Source organism: Vipera berus, assembly GCF_964194415.1.
Source record: "Vipera berus genome assembly, chromosome: W".
NCBI lineage: Eukaryota > Metazoa > Chordata > Lepidosauria > Squamata > Viperidae > Vipera > Vipera berus.
The window spans coordinates 64,913,998-64,936,499 of NC_138210.1; the positions used below are offsets into that span (position 1 = coordinate 64,913,998).

At 41.1% G+C, this 22,502-nt stretch overlaps 1 protein-coding gene across 4 annotated transcripts in view; it reads left to right on the forward strand.

The window, feature by feature from the left end:
- The first annotated feature begins 1,988 nt into the window (after positions 1-1,988).
- Positions 1,989-22,502, forward strand: part of LOC308676193 (telomerase protein component 1-like) — an 83,518-nt gene continuing 63,004 nt past the window's right edge. For 2 of the 4 annotated variants that reach the window (XM_081341960.1, XM_081341963.1), the window contains exons 1-11: positions 1,989-2,328; positions 5,471-5,537; positions 6,946-7,112; positions 7,828-7,977; positions 8,493-8,795; positions 11,784-11,936; positions 15,512-15,646; positions 19,102-19,263; positions 19,826-19,981; positions 21,592-21,684; positions 21,889-22,016. In XM_081341960.1, the coding sequence (XP_081198086.1) occupies positions 6,981-7,112; positions 7,828-7,977; positions 8,493-8,795; positions 11,784-11,936; positions 15,512-15,646; positions 19,102-19,263; positions 19,826-19,981; positions 21,592-21,684; positions 21,889-22,016 (1,412 nt within the window). In that variant the 5' untranslated portion in view covers positions 1,989-2,328; positions 5,471-5,537; positions 6,946-6,980. Of the gene's footprint in view, positions 2,329-5,470; positions 5,538-5,836; positions 5,905-6,945; positions 7,113-7,827; positions 7,978-8,492; positions 8,796-11,783; positions 11,937-15,511; positions 15,647-19,101; positions 19,264-19,825; positions 19,982-21,591; positions 21,685-21,888; positions 22,017-22,502 lie in introns of those variants that run through there. The other 2 variants (XM_081341962.1, XM_081341961.1) reach the window with 2 other exon arrangements.

Here is a 22,502-nt window from a genome sequence, read left to right on the forward strand (position 1 = left end):
TGATATCAGAATTCAGATACATCACAGTTGAAGTGGGCAGGTTACATTCACAGCAGAAGCCTCTTACAGATAGTCCCAGGGCTTTTTTTTCTCAGAGAACGCTCAGAACGGAGTTCCGGCACCTTTTTTGGATGGAACCTTGTAGGGTAGGCAAGGCAGGTTGTATGACGTGTGTGAGTTCCGACACCTTTTTCTTTTACAAAAAAAGCACTGGATAGTCCTACTGGCCCAATTGAGCCCAAAATTGCTGTGGCTAAGTGAGACATTTCTAAAGTAAGTTTTGACCCATTTTATGACCTGGCTACAGTTGTTAACTGAGTCACATGGCTTTTTAAGTGAATCTGGCTTCCCCCTTGGCTTTGCTTGTCGGAAGGTCGCAAAAGGGGATCACATGTCCCGGAGAGACACTGCAACCGTCATGAGTCAGTTGCCAACCATCTGAATTTTGACCATGGGGATCCCGCAATGGTTGTATGTGTGAAAAACGGTGATAAGTCACTTTTTCCACTGCCATTGTAACTTCAAATGTCACTAAACAATCTGATAATAAGGGGGGGGGGGGGACCCAGCTAAGAAACTAAAGATCCTGATTCATATTAATACTTTGCTTAGTTGTTTTCCAATAATTTTTAGAGAATGTATATTTGCTTGTATACTTTTATTGTATTGATTTTGTTGGAGTGTTGTTGTGGTGGGGTGTTTTCCTTCTTGATCCGGGTTGTATTTCCTGTTTTTATTGCTCGTTTTGTTTGATTGATGTTGCTGGTCATTGATCAAATAAACAAACACAATTTCAAATTTCAAATCGGTCATAAGTCACTTTTTTTCAGTGCCTTTTAACTTTGAAAGGTCACTAAGTGAACTTGTTGTAAGTTGAGAACTACCTATGCAGCGTATATTGGAGGTGGTGACCCTTTGAGAGCTGTATGCAATGAAACCCCATTTTAATGTATGCTGGTTAATGTACATTTAAAATGACAATAAAGTTATTCTATTCTATTCTATTCTTAATTCTATTCTACTCTACTCTGTTCTACTCTACTCTATATTCTATTCTACTCTCCTCTATATTCTATTCTACATTCTGTTCTACTCTACTCTACTGTTCTATTCTGCTTTCTATTCTACTCTACTGTTCTATTCTGCTTTCTATTCTACTCTACTTTAATCTATATTCTATTCTACTCTATATTCTACTCTCCTCTATATTCAATTCTACATTCTGTTCTACTCTACTCTACTGTTCTATTCTGCATTCTATTCTACTCTACTCTAATCTATATTCTATTCTACTCTATATTCCATTCTACTCTATATTCTATTCTACATTCTGTTCTACTCTACTGTTCTACTCTATATTCTGTTCTACTCTACTTTACTCTATATATTCTATTCTACTTATATTCTATTCTACTCTATATTCTATTCTACATGCTGTTCTACTCTATTCTACTCTGTTCTACTCTATATTCTATTCTACTCTACTTTACTCTACTCTATATATTCTATCCTACTCTATATTCTATTCTACATTCTGTTCTACTCTATTCTGTATTCTGTTCTACATTCTGTTCTACTCTACTCTGTTCTACTCTACTCTATATTCTATTCATTCTGTTCTACTCTGTTCTACTCTATATTCTATTCTACTCTACTCTACTCTACATTCTATCCTACTCTATATTCTATTCTACATTCTGTTCTACTCTACTCTATATTCTATTCTACATTCTGTTCTACTCTACTCTATATTCTATTCTATCCTACTCTATATTCTATTCTACACTCTGTTCTACTCTATATTCTATTCTACTCTATATTCTATTCTATATTCTGTTCTACACTATTATACATTGTATTCTATTCTATTCTATTCTATTCTATTCTATTCTATTCTATTCTATTCTATTCTATTCTATTCTATTCTATTCTATTCTATTCTATTCTATTCTACATTCTACTCTACATTCTACACTACTCTACTCTACTTGTATTAAGTTCCCGCGCTGGATCCCGGGTCAAAGCGTCGGATCCTTTCCCTGCGCCTTAACGCAACGGGTTAATCCGGAGGCTTCGGGCGAGGCTCCCTCGGCTGTCTCTAAGAGGAGGAGGAGGAGGAGGGCCCAATTCCGTTTATCGGCAAGGCAATAAGCGCCCTATGACCGGGGGGGGGGGGTGGCGCCTCGGCCGCCGCTCGCTTCCTTCTCCGCTTTTCTTTCCTTGCCAGTTCGGAGCCCGGAGCTCGCTCGCTCGCTCGGGAGGAAGAAGAGGGGGCGCGGGTCTCTCTCCGGCGTCCGAGTCCGGAGCTTCTCCGGGGGCTGAGGAAGGGTGAGAAGGCGCAAAGGACGAGCCCGCGAGGCTCGGCTGGCACTTTGGCTTAGAGACGCCGCCGCCGCCGCCGCCGCTTCCTGGTTAGAGATAAAGGCGTGGGAACATCATCAGCTGTCCTGGGCGGTGGGAGGGAGGGAGAGAGGAGGAGGAGGAGGAGGAAGAGGAAAAACAACAACAACAACAACAACCCTCCATCGTTTCGCGGGTTGGCGGGCATCGCCAAGCACCCGTGTCACGCCTCGAGCTAGGGCCCAGGGGTCTTCAAACTTGGCCCTTTTATGACTTGTGGACTTCAACTCCCAGAATTCCTCAGCAAGCGTACCTGGCTGAGGAATTCTGGGAGTTGAAGTCCACAAGCCGTAAAAGGGACAAGTTTGAAGACTCCTGAGCTTAGGCCGTGGGGATGTGAAACACGTTTTTCCCCCGCAGCGGGCTGAGTCATTCCCCAAGCTCTCGTTTGGGTTGGGTCAATTATTTCCACTTTTCCCCTCAAGATTTCTTGCAAATGAGAGAAGAGTTTTGAAACAAATCCCCCCCCCCGCCGCTTTTTTTAAAAAATATTTTCTTCTTCAAAGGGATCAAAGGCGTTTTATTGTACGGGTCATCCTCGACTTACAACAGTTTGCTCGAGCTAGGCCGTGGGGATGTGAATCACGTTTCCCCCCCCCCCCCCAGCGTGTAATCTCCCTCCTACATCTTGGTGGGGCTGAGGAGAAATGGGTGAACTTTGCCTTTGCACTGGTTGAAAAAAGCGCAGCATGGAGGGAGAAAGTTGCCCAAGACGATTATTTCCACTTTTTCCCAAGATTTCCTGCAGATGACAGAAGAGTTTTGAGCCTCTTTTTTTTTCCTCCAAAGAGAACAAAGGTGTTTTATTGTACAGGTAGTCCTCGGCTTACAACAGTTTGTTTAGTGACCGTTTGAACTTAAAACGGCACTGGAAAAAGTGACTATATGGCCATTTTTCACACTTAGGACTGTTGCAGAATCCCGGCAGTCGCTTGATCAAAATTTAGACACTTGGCAACTGGCTCGTATTTACAACGGTTGCAGTGTCCCGGGATCATGTGATCACCTTTTGCGACCTTTTTTGACAAGCAAAGTCAATGGGGAAAGCCTGATTCACTTAACAACCCTGTTACTAACTGAACGATTTCAGTGATTCATTTAACACTGTGGCAAGAAAAGTTGTAAAATGGGGCAAGACTCACTTAAATGTTTTACTTAACAACAGAAATGTTGGGGTCAATTGTGGTCGTAAGTCGAGGACCACCTGTAGTTTTCAATTTAGAAACTGCTTTGGGGGTTTCTTAAACTCCACAACTTTTAGGTGTGTGAACTTCAACTCCCAGCTTGGAAAGGCAGGGGTTTATTCACACAAACCCCGACATAATTTTTACATCCTGGTTTATTGAACAAACCACTGTTATATAGATTCACGGGGATTAATGCCCCACAACTACATAGTCTACCCGCCCCCAATAGCCCAGTCCCAAAAACTACTCTAGCACAAAGAAAAAGTGGTTAGTTTGCTTGCAGTTTTGTGTGGGGCATTAATCCACTCCCTCTGTGAATCTACATGATGGTTTGTTCAATAAACTGGTAGGTAAACATTATGAGTCTGGGTTTGTTTGAATAAACTACTGCCTTTCCAAGCTGAGGTAACTGCACCAGCCTTTCCCAACCCGGCTGCCTTTTAGGAACCATTTCAGTTGAGGTTTATGGGTTATGGAACCCCTGCATGCTCAATGATTTGAGGCCCTAGGAGGCTACTACAGGTAGTCCTCGACCACAATCGAGCCCAAAATTTTTATTACCAAGTGAAATATTTATTAAGTGAATTTTGCCCCATTTTGCGACCTTTATCGCCACAGTGGTTAAGTCAATCACTGCAGTTGTTAAATTAGTGACACGGTTGTTAAATGAATCTGGTTGTCCCACTGTCTTTATCAGAAGGCCGCAAAAGGTGGTCACTTGACCCTAGGACACTGCAACGGTCATAACTGTGAATAACTTCCCAAATGTCTGAATTTTGATCATGTGGCCATGGGGATGCTACCACAGTCATAACTCTGAAAAACAGTCATAAGTCACTTTTTTTTAGTGCCATTGTAACTTTGAATGGTCACAGGTAAGTTGAGGACTGCCTTTAAAGAAATTATAGGCACCTTTGTAAATATTGACCCATTAACTTTAATGTTTTCTTACACTCCTTTTTAAATCATCCTCCTTCTCTTGTAACATGCTTCCCAAGTTCAAATTTGCCCCGGAGGTAAATGTATTGGCAAGCCAATAGTGAGCTGGCATCAGCCTGTTGCATGTAGGGAAGAACAAGAAGCCATGTTAGGTTTGGACAGACACGTCACCCCATTGACATGTGTGAAATGAAGGAAGTTCTTTTTTTTCTCACACCCCGGATTAGTGGCAGTGACAATGAATTAACCAGGGATCCAGGGTGAGGGAAAATTGAGGCTTAAGGATTGAGCAAGGTTGTGTCATCTGAAAGATGTTTGGGGCCTTGAGTTCAGGCTAGGGAGCTCTCTAAGCCAGCGGATGGGATATGTTCCAGGATGTGATCCAAACAAGGTCATACAGGTTTTTAATTTTTGTTTTCTTTTTATCAAGTGTCAGAGCCAGGAGAAAAGAAAATTGAGCTGTAACCACTTCCGATATTTCTCAACCACAATGACTTTAAGAGCAGTGGACTTCACGTCCCAGAATTCCCCAGCCAGCATGGCTAACTGGAGAATTCTGGGAATTGAAGTCCACTGCTCTTAAAGTCGCTGAGGTTGAGAAACACTGGCCAAGCCTTCTTCAAACAGCCAAGCTCCATCTTCAGTGCTGCTCAAAGAATTTGAATTATTTGTGTAGGTAATTTGGCCCCTTTACTAACCAGGCAAAGCAATAATAACAAAGTAGTTTGTGCTTTGGGATTCTTAGTGCTGTCTCAGCTTGGTGGTTTTCTTGCAGACGTTTCATTACCAATCTACGTAACATCATCAATGCTAGAATGAAGTTTGGGATTTGGCCATCATAAACTGAATCTAATGTCTGTGTGTATGAGCGTAGGTGGGTGTGTGGCTAGCATATAACAAAATGTGCCACTGATTAGAAATTATATTTCTATTTTTTCATCTAGGTGTAAAGAAAAGGCTTCTGAAATGAATTGGTAGGTTACGATCTATCACAGTCTGCAGAAGTGACAGGTGAGCTGGGCCTGTCTGGCGATCCTTGGAGTAGTAAATCTTTAATCTTCTTTTCTTTATCTTCTAACCCATGGCCTTCTCAAAGACGCTATTCCATTTCAGCATTCCTTCTTCTCGATTGTGCCTTTGAGCATACTGATGTTCCAATATCTCAGGGGCTGCCCCAAAGAAGAGGCAGTCAAGCTATTCTCCAAAGTGCCTGAAGGCAGGACAAGAAGCAACGGATGGAAACTAATCAAGGAGAGAAGCAACCTAGAACTAAGGAGAAATTTCCTGACAGTTAGAACAATTAAACCAGTGGAACAACCTGCCTCTAGAAGTTGTGGAAATTTTTAAGAAGAGACTGGACAACCATTTGTCTGAAATGGTATAGGGTTTCCTGCCTGAGGGTTAAACTAGATGACCTCCACGGTCCCTTCCAACTCTGTTATTCTGTCTTTTCTTGGTCTTCCATACTGCCTCATAACCCCAACCGAAGGGCTAAAAATGCAAAACAAAGGCCGAAATATTTGATTTCACCCATGCTGAAGCCAGCCTTTTTGCAGCCAGTGCTGTAAAGTGTCATTCTTCCTCCTTGCCTATGGCTAAGAGCAGGGAATCCTGTGTCCTGTAATTGCTAGGGCAGTGTTTCCCAACTTGGACAACTTTAAGATGTGGGTGGGGAAATCTGGGAATTGAAGTCCCAGAAGACATTGTAAAGTGGCTCAGGTGTCATAAGGGATCGTTTAAGCTCAGCAATGTTGGCTTAAAAATAAACTAAAATTAAGTTCTGCTTCCTTTTTGCAGCAGAATCACATTTGGTTTTGCACATCCTTGCAAGAGTTTTAAATTTAAAGGTGCATTTTGAAATATTGTATGTACTGTCAAATGATCTTTAAAAGTTTGGTGTTTTGTCAGTAAAACAGCAAGAGCACATGGGTTGGGTTGGTTAAGAAAAGGCAAGTCTTGGACCTTTGAAAAGACAGTTTTATGATTAAAGAAAAAAAACCCCACACAGTTACTTTTATTTCGACTTGGGAACCGTTTCTGGATTTTGTGCTCGAGGTGGAAAAAATGAAAATTTGATTTTGAGTTTTATCGATTAGATAGGCTTGTTGTTATAGAAATGGCTAGTTTATACTATTACGCAAAAGTAAAAAGTTGAGGCTTGGTGCTATTATTTTATTCTACTGCACCAAAGAGTCAGAAATCAATACCTTTTATTTCTTTTTTCCCTTGTTCCTACAGTTTTCCCTTTTCTTCCCCCCCCCATCTTTCCTACTGTTTTATTTTGCATTTTTGCATTAATATTTTTAAAAGCAAGCTTGCCAGTGGAATTTGCATGCCCATTTTGAGAACAAGCAGTTCACAACTGGACTTTTACACAGGCACACAATCACTGCCTTTATTTTATGTTTTTCTTCTGCAGAGATTGAAGCCCTGTTGACTTTTCCCCCAAAGACTATGGATCCCATTGCCCTGCATTGCATGGAGAAGTCTTCTGTCCATGCTAATACTTCTGTTCCCCATATTCTCCAAAAACTGGAGGAATCTCGACTTCGACTTTTGAATCCTGTCTGTCCTTCAGGATTGTGGGTAAGTCCCCTGAAATCTGTCACCCAGAGCCAGTCAGTGGCTGGATCCCAGAACAGTTTGATAACCTCAGCTTCCTTGATCTCAAATGCTCCAGGTTGGCCACTCAGCATGATAAGGTACAGTTAGGACACTGTGCCTATGAAAATATTCCTAATAAGTGTTGGCTTCAGCTGGATTCCTGGGTAGTTGATTTAAATGTGCCTTTTTAAAAAAAAAATCCCATTTATATCCCGCCCTTCTCCGAAGACTCAGGGCGGCTTACAATCTAAAGCACAAATCAATGTGCTTAGCAATAGCCTTCATTCTATGTTCCCCAACTGCATGCAAATATGAGAAACAGAAATGGTGAGGGTCTGAAAGTGGTGTCCTGGCAAGTGGTAGCCCCTGGCTGGCCTCTGTTTTTGAAAAGAAGGGTTAAGTCTAAGTAGGATAGGAGACCACAAGGAGCTCTCAGAGACATACACTAGACCAGGAAGATGAAAATGCCAGCAACAGACTTGCTTCTATCATATAGCCAAGAAAACTGCAGGAAGACATCTTGTGTTGTCTCTAGAAATCAGGGTCAACATGGAGGAGACCTTTTTCAGACCGAAACCATTCTGCCAAATTATCAAGGGAAATTTTCAGGGTATCGGAAAGAAGAAAGGAATCATACCGACACTTGAATTCAATTGTTGCTGCTCCGCTTATTTAGACGTGTCTGATTGTGTCCCAGCAGAAAGATGTGGGTGGGGCAGAGAAACTTGGTTTGGCACACGTGGAGAGCTTGTGGAAAGGCCCGGAGGGATCTACAAAGAGTGACAAAGTCACAGAGGCCAGAGAGACATCGGAAAGAAGCCAGAACCAGGAACAAAACAAGTTAACGGTAAGGAAGCCGCCACTGAGTGAAGTCAATTCAAGTGGTGCCTATTGTGGATTGAAGAATACAGCTAGTCCTCACCTTACGACCACAACCGAGTCCAAAATTTCTGTTGCTAAGTGAGACCGTCGTTAAGTGAATTTTACCCCATTGGACAACCTTAAGTGGATCATTGTAGTTGTTAAGGGTTGTAAAGTGAATCTGGCCTCCCCATCGACTTTGCTCGTTAGAAAGTTGCAAAAAGTGATCACGTGACCCTGGGACACGGCATCCGTCATAAATACGAGTCAGTTGCCAAAGCATCTGAATTTTTATCACTCGACCATGGGGACGCTGCAACAGTTGCAAGTGTGAAAAAGTGGTCATAAGTCACACCTTTTCGCTGCTTTTGTAACTTCGGTCGTTAAATGAACTTTTATAAGCCAAGGACTACCTGTACTTGGGGGTTGGAGTGGGTGCGTGTGTGTGTTTGTTTGACACGATGGGCTTTAAGTGGTGCTTTTATTTTGTTTCTTTTCCAGCTGTCTGAATTTCTGCAAACCGGGCCTAAGAAATTGCTTTCCTATTGCACCTTCTCGCAGCCAAATTTGCTGCGGTTGGAAAACCCCTTCGGGAAGCAGCCCGCATCTTCCAGCCTTACTTTGCCAGGGCTGCAAGAATCCAGATCTCGGTTGTTGCACCCTGTTGTTGCAGCAAACCTCTCTCTGGACTCTGCAAAGCTTTTGAAAGGGTCCTCATTGCCTCCTTGGCCAAAACTCTGTGCCACTGACTTGCCAACTGAAGAGGAGATCTTTCAATCTTGTCATGAACTGGAGGACCAACAGGTAAGAGTCAAACTTAAATTAAGATGGAAATATGGGTTGTCTTTGACACGAGACCCCCCCCCAGCTGAGCTAAGCAAGACAGTTGAGTTGTGCCCCATTTTACAACTTGGCTTGCGATATTCGTTAAGCGAATCGCTGCAGTTGTGACGATAGTCACACGGTGGTTAAGTCCATCTGGCTTCCCCAGTGACTTTGTGTGTCAGAAGGTTGCCAAAAACGATCACATGGCCCTGGGATGGTGCAACCGTCATAAATACATGCCAGGGGCCAAGTGTCTGATTCGATCATGTGACCAGTGGTTGTAAGTGCGGAAAACAGGTGTAAGTCAGTTTTTCAGTGGCCATTGTAACTACAAACAGTCACTAAAAAGAATGACTGTAAGTCAAAGATTACCTGTCATAGCTTCCACCTTATCTGTAGAAATTAAGTACCCGATCAAGTCTCCTTCATGTTGAGTTTGGTTCCTGATGATACATTCAAATATTTATTTCTAAATATCTCTGCAAAAAAATTTTTTGCACCATGGATGGGGTTTAGATGTATGGATTCCATGAAGAAGAAGGATTTGTTGTCATCGTTGAAGTTGTGTGCCATCACCTTCTTCCAGATTTTTTTTTAAACTTCCCCCAACTATTTCACAGTAGGACAATGTTTCTCAACCTTGGCCACTTTAACATATGTGGGGTTCAGCTCCCAGAATTCCCCAGCCAGCAATGCTGGCTGGGGAATTCTGGAAGTTGAAGTCCACATATCTTAAAGTGGTCAAGGTTGAGAAAACACTGCAGTACTCTAGAGTATTTTTCAATGTACTCTAATATGACTTCTTTGTAGTCTCCCCTCCCAGTAATCTTGACTATCTTCACTTAGTTTCTGCACCTAGAAAAATCATCAGCTCTGAAGGGTAAGAATTTTCCTGCTTCAGATCACTGTCAGTGATCTGATTAATGGGAGACCAAATGGGGTTGAAATGGGCAACACCTACTGCTGTTGTAATATCCACACATTCATTTGGAGGGCACAGGTTTAGGAAGGCTGCTGTGTGGAGATGAGTTAAGAGGGGATGGCTAGACAATGATCTAAACCAGAAATGCAAAGCGTGATTGCATGCATAGCACCTGTCGGGAACAGCTTTAAATCAAAGCTGGTGTTTCCTTGGAATTGCATTATGTCACCTTGGAAATGAACACCTTTGATTTAGGGTGTACCTGACGGGTGCTTCTCGCAGGCAAGCCTGTTGCCCTTTAATTTCAGATCTCTGCACAGATCTCTACTTGGGAGCTTAGATTAGCTTTGAGCCCATAAGGCTGTGCAGAGAGTGGTGAGGACGGCAGAAAAGATTATTGGCAGTTCACTTCCTTCTATCCAGAACATGGCTTATAAGCGATGTGTCAAGGTTCCGACTGACGAACTCAAGGAAGTAAGCTTAGCTGAGATGATCCAATCTCTAATGCAAAACTTTATTGAGCAAATCATATCGGCATAGATGAAAGGAAAAGCAGCTCTGGCTATTGGGTGCCAAAGCAGTATATTAAAAGTAACTCCCTTCCCCCCCTGACAGTGCAGGCCACATTACCCAATTATGCTTCAGACCATTATTATGAGAAAAAAAGTCTTTGACTCTCAGTAATCAATATCTTGCATGACCTGGGTTCTCAAACTCAGCAGCTCACCACCTGCAAGTCACATTCCATTCTTCCCCACTCTCCCCTGGGTCTGTAAGGCAAGCCAAGGGACAGAAATGGCTGAAAAAGCTTCTTCGAGCTTGACACGATGATGACCAGGGTCTGCAGCATTGTCAGGGATGCTACACATCATCTCCATGACCAGGTTCCTTTGTTACCTTCTGGGAGGAGGCTTCATGTATCCAAAGCAGAATAACTAGATTCTGTAACAGCTTTTTGAGAGTTAACAAGTTTGATACTGTGTGTGTCTGTGTGTGTGTGTGTGTGTGTGTGTGTGTATGTAGCCTTGGCCAATGGATCTCAAAGGAAGGTGATGCAATAAATTAAATTGAACAGCATGTTAAGTGTGGTTGTCAGGCATTCGGCAAGCTAAGCATCATTTTCAAGAACAACCTCCCCCCCTATGCCTGAAGGGAAAAGTTTTTGATCAGTGTGGGCTACTTGCTCTAACATATGCCGGTGAAACATGGCCACTAACCACACAATCGATACTAAAGCTACGAGTGGCACAAAAAGCCCATGGAAAGATACATGCTCAGCATTACAAGACAAGATAGGAAAACCTGCACATGGATTAGACAACATAAGTACCCGGTATCTTCGAAGGAGTAAAAGAATTGCAATGGAAATGGGCTGGTCCCATAGCAAGAAGAACCGAGGGCAGGTGGACCAAGGCAGTCACAGAATGGATCCCAATCGGTAAAAAAAAAGCATCCACAAAAGAGACCTAAAACAAGATGGATCAATGAGATCAGCAAGTATTGCGGGCCCAATTTTGCAAAAGAAAGCTCAGGACCGTGTTGGTTGGAAATATGCGGAAAAGGCATTCATCCTGCCGTGGATAGACAAAGGCTAGAATGATGATGATTTTCTTTTGAGAGCGGACATCCGAATTTCATTTTTTTAATGTGCGCCAGTGTGTTCACAGAAAAAAGGGACAATAAAGGTTATCTTATAATTACTTTTTTCTCTGATGTGTCCCCATGATGGCTTCTGCTGGGCTTCAACATCCCTTCCATGCATTTTATGGGGACTTGGGGCTGAGAGAGCTGCCTCTTTCTCAGCACATTTAACATTTCTCAGACATTTAACAAACAATTCCTTATTAGATAGCTTGAATGGGCATCCCCGACACACAGTAGATGCTGTTGGAGCAGATCTGGAAAGTCAAATGGAGGGAATGGCATCCTAAACGTCAGGATAGCAGCGTCACCTTCTATCACATTTACTGGGTGGCCGTTGCTTGTAGGCTGATTTGACTTAGTGGCTTCACGGCGACTTGTTTTTTTCTTCTGTCCAATGGTAGACACAAGAGGATGAGATGGACTCATTTGGTGGCATCCCAGAATATGTCCTTGTGGTGCCCGAAGATGAGTCGGAGCAGTTACAGGAGGAGGATGACACCCTGCTGTCTGAGATACAAGAGGAGGATGAAGGGGTAGCTGTAAAAGAGCAGAAGGTAAGAGGGCCAACTCTTTGAGGGCGCCATGATTTTTCCCCATTTTTGTGGACATTTGCAAACAAAAACAGCTTTGCAAGCAAGAATAATGCAGGTAGCCCTTGACTTACGATCACGATGGAGCCCTACATTTTTGTTGCTAAACGAGGTGGTTGTTAAGTGAGTTTTGCCCCACTTTACAACCATTCTTGCCATGGTGGTGAAGTGAATCACTGCAGTTGTTAAGTCAGTATTATGGTTGTTAAGCGAATCTGGCTTCCCCATTGACTTTGCTTGTCAGAAGGTCGCCAAAGGTGATCACATGACCTTGGGACATTACAATCATCATAAATACATGCCAGTTGTCAAGGCTCTGAATTATGACCGCGTGACCATAGGGATGCTGCAAGGTTCGTAAGTATGAAAAACTGGTCATAAGTCACTTTTGTCAGTGCTATTTTCACTTAGAACAGTCACTAAATGAATAGAATAGAATAGAATAGAATAGAATAGAATAGAATAGAATAGAATAGAATAGAATAGAATAGAATAGAACAGAACAGGAATAAGAATAGAATAGAGTAGAGCAGAATGGAGTACAATACAATAAGAATAGAGTAGAGTAGAGTAGTGGAGTGGAATGGAATGGAATAGAGTAGAGTAGAATAGAATAGAATTAGAATAGAATTAGAATAGAATAGAATAGAATAGAATAGAATAGAATAGAATAGGAATAAGAATAGAATAGAACAGGAATAAGAATAGAATAGAGTAGAGCAGAATAGAGTACAATAGAATAAGAGTAGAGTAGAGTAGAGGAGTGGAGTGGAGTGGAGTGGAGTGGAATGGAATGGAATAGAATAGAATAGAATAGAATAGAATAGAATAGAATAGAATAGAATAGGAATAAGAATAGAATAGAACAGGAATAAGAATAGAATAGAGTAGAGCAGAATAGAGTACAATAGAATAAGAGTAGAGTAGTGGAGTGGAGTGGAGTGGAGTGGAGTGGAATGGAATGGAATGGAATAGAATAGAATAGAATAGAATAGAATAGAATAGAATAGAATAGAATAGAATAGAATAGAATAGAATAGAATTAGAATAGAATAGAATAGAATAGAATAGAATAGAATAGAATAGGAATAAGAATAGAATAGAACAGGAATAAGAATAGAATAGAGTAGAGCAGAATAGAGTACAATAGAATAAGAGTAGAGTAGAGTAGTGGAGTGGAGTGGAATGGAATGGAATAGAATAGAGTAGAATAGAATAGAATTAGAATAGAATAGAATAGAATTAGAATAGAATAGAATAGAATAGAATAGAATAGAATAGGAATAAGAATAGAATAGAACAGGAATAAGAATAGAATAGAGTAGAGCAGAATAGAGTACAATAGAATAAGAGTAGAGTAGAGTAGTGGAGTGGAGTGGAATGGAATGGAATAGAATAGAATAGAATAGAATAGAATAGAATAGAATAGAATAGAATAGAATAGAATAGGAATAAGAATAGAATAGAACAGGAATAAGAATAGAATAGAGTAGAGCAGAATAGAGTACAATAGAATAAGAGTAGAGTAGAGGAGTGGAGTGGAGTGGAATGGAATAGAATAGAATAGAATAGAATAGAATAGAATAGAATAGAATAGAATAGAATAGGAATAAGAATAGAATAGAGTAGAGCAGAATAGAGTACAATAGAATAAGAATAGAGTAGAATAGAGTAGTGGAGTGGAGTGGAATGGAATGGAATAGAGTAGAGTAGAGTAGAATAGAATAGAATTAGAATAGAATAGAATAGAATAGAATAGAATAGAATTAGAATAGAATAGAATAGAATAGAATAGAATAGAATAGAATAGAATAGAATAGAATTAGAATAGAATAGAATAGAATTAGAATAGAATAGAATAGAATTAGAATAGAATAGAATAGAATAGAATAGAATTAGAATAGAATAGAATAGAATAGAACAGGAATAAGAATAGAATAGAATAGAATAGAATAGAATAGAACAGGAATAAGAATAGAATAGAGTAGAGCAGAATAGAGTACAATAGAATAAGAGTAGAGTAGTGGAGTGGAATGGAATAGAATAGAGTAGAGTAGAGTAGAGTAGAATAGAATAGAATTAGAATAGAATTAGAATAGAATAGAATAGAATAGAATAGAATAGAATAGAATAGAATAGAATAGAATAGAACAGGAATAAGAATAGAATAGAGTAGAGCAGAATAGAGTACAATAGAATAAGAATAGAGTAGAATAGAGTAGAGTAGTGGAGTGGAATGGAGTAGAGTAGAGTAGAATAGAATAGAATAGAATTAGAATAGAATAGAATAGAATAGAATAGAATAGAATAGAATAGAATAGAATAGAATAGAATTAGAATAGGATAGAATAGAATAGAATTAGAATAGAATAGAATAGAATAGAATAGAATAGAATAGAATAGAATAGAATAGAATAGAATAGAATAGAATAGAATAGGAATAGAATAGAATAGAATAGAATAGAATAGAATAGGAATAAGAATAGAATAGAATAGAATAGAATAGAATAGAATAGAATAGAATAGAATAGAACAGGAATAAGAATAGAATAGAGTAGAGCAGAATAGAGTACAATAGAATAAGAGTAGAGTAGAGTAGTGGAGTGGAGTGGAGTGGAATGGAATAGAATAGAGTAGAGTAGAGTAGAGTAGAATAGAATTAGAATAGAATAGAATAGAATAGAATAGAATTAGAATAGAATAGAATTAGAATAGAATAGAATTAGAATAGAATAGAATTAGAATAGAATTAGAATAGAATAGAATAGAATAGAATAGAATAGAATAGAATAGAATAGAATAGAATAGAATAGAATAGAATAGAACAGGAATAAGAAAAGAATAGAATAGAATAGAATAGAATAGAATAGAATAGAACAGGAATAAGAATAGAATAGAGTAGAGCAGAATAGAGTACAATAGAATAAGAGTAGAGTAGAGTAGTGGAGTGGAGAGTGGAGTGGAGTGGAGTGGAATGGAATAGAATAGAATAGAATAGAATAGAATAGAATAGAATAGAATAGAATAGAATAGAATAGAATAGAATGGAATAGAATAACAGAGTTGGAAGCGACCTTGGAGGTCTTCTAGTCCACCACCACCCCGCTCAGTCAGGAAACCCTACATCGTTTCAGATATATGGTTGTAAGTTGAGGACAACAGCAAGTATCCTGTGAGGTGGGCTAGACTGAGACAGAGGGACTGGCCCAAGGTCAGCGAGCAAGCTTTGGTGCCTAATGCAGGATTAGAATTCAGAGTTGTAAGTGTGAAAACTGTCATAATTCACTTTTTTCAGTGCTGTTATAACTTTGAACGGTCATTAAACAGATGGTTGTAAGTCAAGAACTACCTGTGCTTCTGCATTCTTTTGTTCTAGTTTCCTATTTAGTCTGGAATGTTTTTTTTAAAGTTCTCATGGTTTCTTTTTCTCTGTATTTATAGTAGTTAAACAGTCTCTTATGGACTAGGAATTTAGAATTGGTAAGGAAATTCCCATGAGCACTACCTAAGTCTCCCCTCTCCCCCCCCTTTTTTTTTAGCTAATGCTCCTGAGCTTGGTCTGCTGCTCATTGGTGGAAGGGGCAACCTTTGGGAATCCTCCGGGGTTGTTGCAGCAGAAATTGATGAAAGTATGTAAGAATCTAGCAGAATATGAACCTGAATTCATCCTCAAGGTATGAAAGGTGGCTGTGGAGCCTGGGCTTGAGGGTTGGGGTGGGTGGGATGTGTAAGGCATTCGGAGCAGCTGTGTACCATGGATGTCCCTGAGCTTAAGAGGTTATCTGATTGTAATTGTTGCATAGGTTTAGCTCTGATTGCATCATTTTTCTGAACATGATTGACTTCCCCAGTTTATTGGGTGGTCAACTTTGTTGTGGGTATCATATTAATATTCGCCTATAATTATAAGACTCGAAATGTTAGTCAGATGAACTGAAACACATCTTCAAATCAACCATGAGCAAAAAGTTTCAAGAAAAGATTGGCCAACCATTTATTCTGATTGATATGAGGATTCTTGCAATGGGCAGGCAGTTGGACTAGAACAGTTCCCCAACCCTCGGTCTGTGGACCAGTACCGGGCCACAGCATGCCAGCAACCAGGCCACACAAACAAGCAAAGCCCCATCTGCAAGATGCAGGCAGCACACAAAACCACACATCCTCCGGTTCGCGGAAAAACATCTCTCCACGGAACCAGTCCCTGGTATCCAAAACTTTGGGGACCTCTGGACTAGAAGACCCCCCCCCCAGGTCTTTCAACATTATACATGTCATGTCAGGAGTACTGAAGTGCTTCTGGGTTGAAGGGATTCAACGGTGGCATCACCGTTGCCTGTAGGGATGCCTAGTTAGGGGGCTTCTTTCACATCCTTGTTAAGTTGCCCATGGAAGTGGTCCACACTTATCTACTCATTGCGGCCCGCTTTTGAACTGCTGGGTCGGCAGGAGGCGGTGCATGTGACGGGAGCTCATCCTATCCCACGGCAGCAACCGGGTCTCAAACGCAAGCCTGCTGATCGTCATCCTAGCATCCTAAGCTCGTGAGCCAACCCTACAATTCTAATGTAAAAGCTTGAGAATGGCTTTCCCAGTCCCTGGTGCTGAGCATTGTGGATAATTTTAAAACATGCGCTAGGTGCAAGGAGACCTAAGGGTATTTTTGAATTCTTCCAAGAAAGAGAAGTATTCCAAAAGCCGGAATAGAAAAACTCTTAGCTGATTGCAAAGATAATGCGGGAACTGTTATTTCCACAAAAACAGAATTATTATAACTATTCTGACCGGAAGGACATCCAACTTTTTGCACCTATCGTTATACTCTTTTCTTCTTTTCAATTTGTAAACGTCTGCACATGAGTAGCAAGTATTCATTCCAACTTGCAGAACTATGTTGGGGTAACCTGGTGCCACATTGAGGGATTGCCTGCCGCTGTTTATTTAGGGACTCTGAAACTTAATCCAATCAGAAGAGAGCTGGAAGAGACCTTGGAGGTCTTCTAGTCCAACCCCTGCTCCGAGCAGGGATAGCTACATATATTTTGAGCAGGGATAGCTACATTTTGCATACAACTAAATCTTTAAACACCAACAATCTGATATTATTAAGCATTAAGATTCCTAACCATCCAAATAATATTAGGATTGTATGTTTGTATGTGGATCTTTGGTCATTCGGGTTTTTTCCCGCGTAGAATTGAAGGTGAAGGAGCAACATTTCGATGGAATCCCATCCGTCATGCTTCTCCCAGAAGAAGGAAGCTGAAGCCACCAGCCTGAGGATGACGGATGGGATTCCGTCGAAATGTTGCTCCTTCACCTTCAATTCTACGCGGGAAAAAACCCGAATGACCAAAGATCCACATACAAACACCCGCGAAAACCTCAGAAAACATATATATAAGAGTTAACATATGACACATATTTCTCCCCTTGCAAAAAGCTAACAAAGCGAGAGAGAACCGGTGGCTCAAGAAGTAAAAACACTGCCTAACGTGCAAGCAGCCCAGGTTCGAATCTCAGAAGGGTATGACTGACTGATGAAGACTAATGAGTCAGAAATGCCTTGCTAGGCCCCAAACATGGGACAAATCTTTATTTCCTGTGTCAGCCTATCCTGAAGGCCATCGACAGGCAGTAGTCACACCGGTGACAGCTCATATTTGTGTAAATTTTAAATTGCTAACAAAGAATTAAGCATATCAGTCTCCCTTAATTCTTTGTTAGCAATTTAAAATTTACATATATATATATATGTCAAATACTTGTTAACTATTTAGATTACCTTGGTAGGCCCCAAACATGGGGCAAATCTTTATTTCCTGTTTCAGCCTATCTTGAAGGCCATCGAACAGGCAGTAGTCACACCGGTGACAGCTCATATATTTATGTAAATTACTAACAAAGAATTAGTCAGTCTCCCTTAATTCTTTGTTAGTAATTTACATATATTATTATTATTTAAATTTATATACCGCCCTTCTCCCGGAGGACTCAGGGCGGTGAACAGGGCATATAAATAGAAATACAAAAGTTAAAAAAGGATTAAATAATTGCCCAATTAAAACAATCACAATATAAAACCCATTAAAACCCTAACGTTCCCCCATCAGGCCAGGCCAGCTTGTTCAAATAAATGGGTCTTTATATTACATATATATTCTTTATTAGCAATTTGAATAATTTGCACAAATAATGAGCTGTCATAGTTGACTATATCCTGTGGATAAGCCTTGAGACAGGCCAAAGCAGGAATGAAAGAGTTAATTAGCAAGGTGCTTTCAAAAAGCCTTGACAAATACTTAACATATATTTGCCTTGCCTTCTAGCTAATAAAAAGAGAGAAAGAACCTGTGGCTCAGCAAGTTAAAACAACTGCCTAATATACAATCAGCCCAGGTTCAAATCTCAGATAAAGGGTATGACTGACTGATGAGAACATAAAGAGTTCGAAATGGCCATCTCAGCCTCCCAAAATTCTTTATTAGCAATTTGAATAATTTGCATATATATATATATATATATATATATATATATATATATATATATATATATATATATATATATATTCTAAATTGTCTGTGAATTTATATCACTCGGCAAAAAAAAACACCCCACAGAATTTTTGCAATGTTCGATCCACGGCAAGAAGGGAATAATTACTAGCGATTGTATAATATTGCAGCCTGATTTACTAGCGATTGTATAATATTGCAGCCCGACTTAAGTTGGAGGAACAAGCTGAGGAGAGACACAATACATACACACACACAGATACAAACAAACAAAAACTCTTTTAAGGAATGCAGATGAGAAATTAAAAAAGAGGAAAAATGTGAAGTACAAGGGTAGTAACCCTCCCCGTAAAATTACGTGCTGGTCCAAATTGTTTTCTTCGCGGTGAATGCACCATTTCCCCGCCCCCCCCGCTTCTTCTGACTATATTCTTAAATTGAAAGTTCACCGTGCGACGGGCATAAGACTCAAGTGTTGTAAAGTGGCTTTCCCCCCATTTCTGATAATAATAATAATAATAATAATAATAATAATAATAATAATAATAATAATAATAATAATAATAATAATAATAATAATAATAAAAAACAACGATCTCTTTCTCTTTGCTCAGGTTGCCTTGTATGCTCGCCAAGAACTGAACATCCGCAGTACGGCTAATTTCCTCCTTGCATTGGCTTCCTCCCTTCAGCCCTGCCGCCCACATGTGCGGCGCTATTTCTGCCATGCGGTACAGCTTCCATCAGACTGGATGCAGGTGGCCAGGCTCTATCAAGTAAGAACAACTCCTTTATTGTCCAATTTCCTCTTCAGCAGGGTGTTCTGGATTTAATCCAAGATGGAACTCTTGGATTGATAGATTGATTGAAGAGTGCAGAGAAGAGCAACAAAGATGATCAGGGGACTGGAGAATAAAACATATAAGGAACGGTTGCTAGAATTGGGTATATCTAGACGAGGGGTGACACGACAGTAATGTTCCAATATCTCAGGGGCTGCCACAAAGAATAGGGAGCCAAGCTATTCTCCAAAGCGCCTGAAGGCAGGACAAGAAGCAACAGATGGAAACTAATCAAGGACAGAAGCAACCTAGAACTAAGGAGAAATTTCCTGACAGAACAATTAATCAGTGGAACAACTTGCCTCCAGAAGTTGTGGATTCACCCAACACTGAAACTTTTTAAGAAGAGACTAGACAACCATTTATCTGAAATGGTATAGGATTTCCTGCCTGAGCAGGGGGCTGGACTAGAAGACCTCCAAGGTCCCTTCCAATTCTCTTATTGTGTTGTTCTGATTTTCCACTTGGTGCCCTTTTCCTTCTCCTCTCTGTACAGAGCCTAGCAAGGGAAGAAGGAACACTGGCTCCCATGCCTTCCTGTCTCCGCGCTGGAATGGCCGATAAGTTCCGGCAGTTTGATGCCTATCAGTTGGCCAAATACAACACACGCAAGAGCCGGGGCAAGCAACGTCACAAGCCAAAGGTTACAAAGGTAAGAGGACTGGGATTTAAAATTTAAAATTAAGACTGTAAGCTGGCAGAGTCCTTCCTCCTTTCATCTCAGTTGCTGTGATGTCATGGAAGGTTCCCAAACATTCTAACCAATTGAAGGTCAGAAAATTCCTCAAGGGATGCTTGCAACCATTTGGATGCTGAGCAAAGTCCTGAATTAACTTTGATAATGTGTGCGGCAGCTGGTTTGGGGGCTCCTAGACTGGCCCATGTTCCATCACTGTTCCATCACCCGGGTGCAATTCAAGGTGTTGGTTATTACCTATAAAGCCCTGTGTGGCCTTTGTCTAGGTCAGGGGTAGGCAACCTTGGCTCTTTTTATGACTCGTGGACTTCAACTCCCAGAATTCCTGAGCTAGCATGGCTCAGCTTGGAAACCTTTCCCTTTCCCCTCAGCATGACTGGCTCAGGAATTCTGGGAGTTGAAGACCACGAGTCATAAAAAGAGCCAAGGTTACCTACCCCTGGTCTAGGTTACTTAAAGAACCCTTTCACCCCTGTGAGACAGCCCCATCCCACCTGTGCTGGTAGAGGAAGCGTGCTGCAGATCCTGTCAGTCAATGAATTCTGGCTGGTGGGGGTCCAACATAAGAGCCTTCTCTGCTGCGTCCCCAGCCCTTTGGAACATCTCGCCTCCTGAGGTGAAATTGGTTCCCACCCTCCTGTAGGTAATATTTAGTTTACCTTCCTGACTTTCCTTAAGAACTTGAAGGCGCTGCCAGTTGGCCTGGGGGTCCAGATGGGAGAATTTTAGCTTGGGGCCTAGATGGTGGTTGATTGACTAACAGCAGTTATCACCTCCATCCCCCCCCCCCGTATATTCTTCTCCCTTCCGTCCCATCGTTAGTTATAACTTGTATTTATTGCAGTTTTAATATTTTATCTATGTTTTTATATCTGTGCGTGCACTGAGGGTTTCATTTTAACGCTGTAAGCCTCCCAAAGTTGCCTTGTGGCCATATGGGTGGCAAACAAATTTAATAACTAAATCAGACGTCCTCAACCTTTTGGCTACCAAGGACCGGTTCCGTGGAGAAAGGTTTTTCCACAGATGGGAGAGTGTGTGGTTTTGTGTGCTGCCTGCATCCCACGGATGGGGCTTTGCTTGTTTGTGTGGCTAGGTTGCTGGCATGCCGCGGCCCGGTACCGGTCCATGGACCGGGGGTTAGGGACCCCTGAACTAAATAACAACCTAGAACCAAGAAGAAATTTCCTGACACACTGGAAGTTTTTAAGAAGAGATGGGACAGCCATTTATCTGAAATGGTATAGGGGAGGGGTAGGCAACCTTGGCTCTTTTATGACTCGTGGACTTCAACTCCCAGAATTCCTGAGCCAGCTGGGAGTTGAAGTCCACGAATCATAAAAGAGCCAAGGTTGCCTACCCCTGGTATAGGGTTTCCTGCCTGAGCTGGGGTTGGACTAGAAGACCTCCAAGGTCCCCTCCAACTCTGTTATTCTGTTAATTGTGAATTAATTTGTGTGAATGAAGACATATCTATGTCTCTGTATCAAATAGATCTCTAATACGGACTCTTCTAGCATGTGAGAAACAAGATTATTTACTTTGGAAGTTTGTTTCTTCCACAGTCTGCAAGAACTACCTCTTGGGACAACTGGAAAAATCACAGACTAGGCCGGAACAAACTCTTTGCGGCAAAATGTGAGGCCTTGCAGAAAACAGTAAGTGTCTCTGGATATGTATGTGTGAGAATGGAGGAATCCCTCTATGTTTTCTTCTTCATTTTGAACAATGCAAGATGAGGTACTATTAAAGCATGCATTGAGATTAACTCCCTTCCCCAGCCATTCATAAATGTAAAGGGTTTTTAAGGTGGTTGGGGGGTGTTCCTGTAAAATGCAAATCGCTTGATTCTACTTTCGTAGCGTCGAGAGACGATGGATTCGATAAAAAAGAAAGCAGTTGCCAGAGATTTGTTCTCCCTGAAGAATTTGATCCACCGCCTTCATATTTCTGAGCCAGCTCAGCATGTTATGAGTCTCTTGGGACGGAGGTGAGACGGCCTAGCTCAGCTGGGACAACATTTGCAGGCCTGGTGTGGCATCTGACTTTCGAGTTTTCTGCAGGGGTGAAGAGGTATCCTCGACTTAAACAGCAGTTCATTTAGTGACCATTCAAAATTACAACGGCATTGAAAAAAGTGACTTATGACCATTTTTCTCATCCCTGACGTCATGTGATCAAAATTTGGGCACTTGGCAGCTGGATCATATTTATGATGCTTGCAGTGTCCCGGGGTCATGTGATCAACTTTTGTGGAAACCCCCCCCCCCCGACTGACAAAGCCAATGGGGAAGCCAGATTCACTTAACAGCAACTTTGTCACAAATTTAACAACTGCAGTGATTCACTTAACAACTGGGGCAAGCAAGATTAAAAAATGGGGCAAAATTCACAACAAATGTCTCACTTAACAACAGAAATTTGGGGCCCAGTTGTGGTTGCAAGTCGAGGACTACCTCTAAGTGGAGGGTGATGC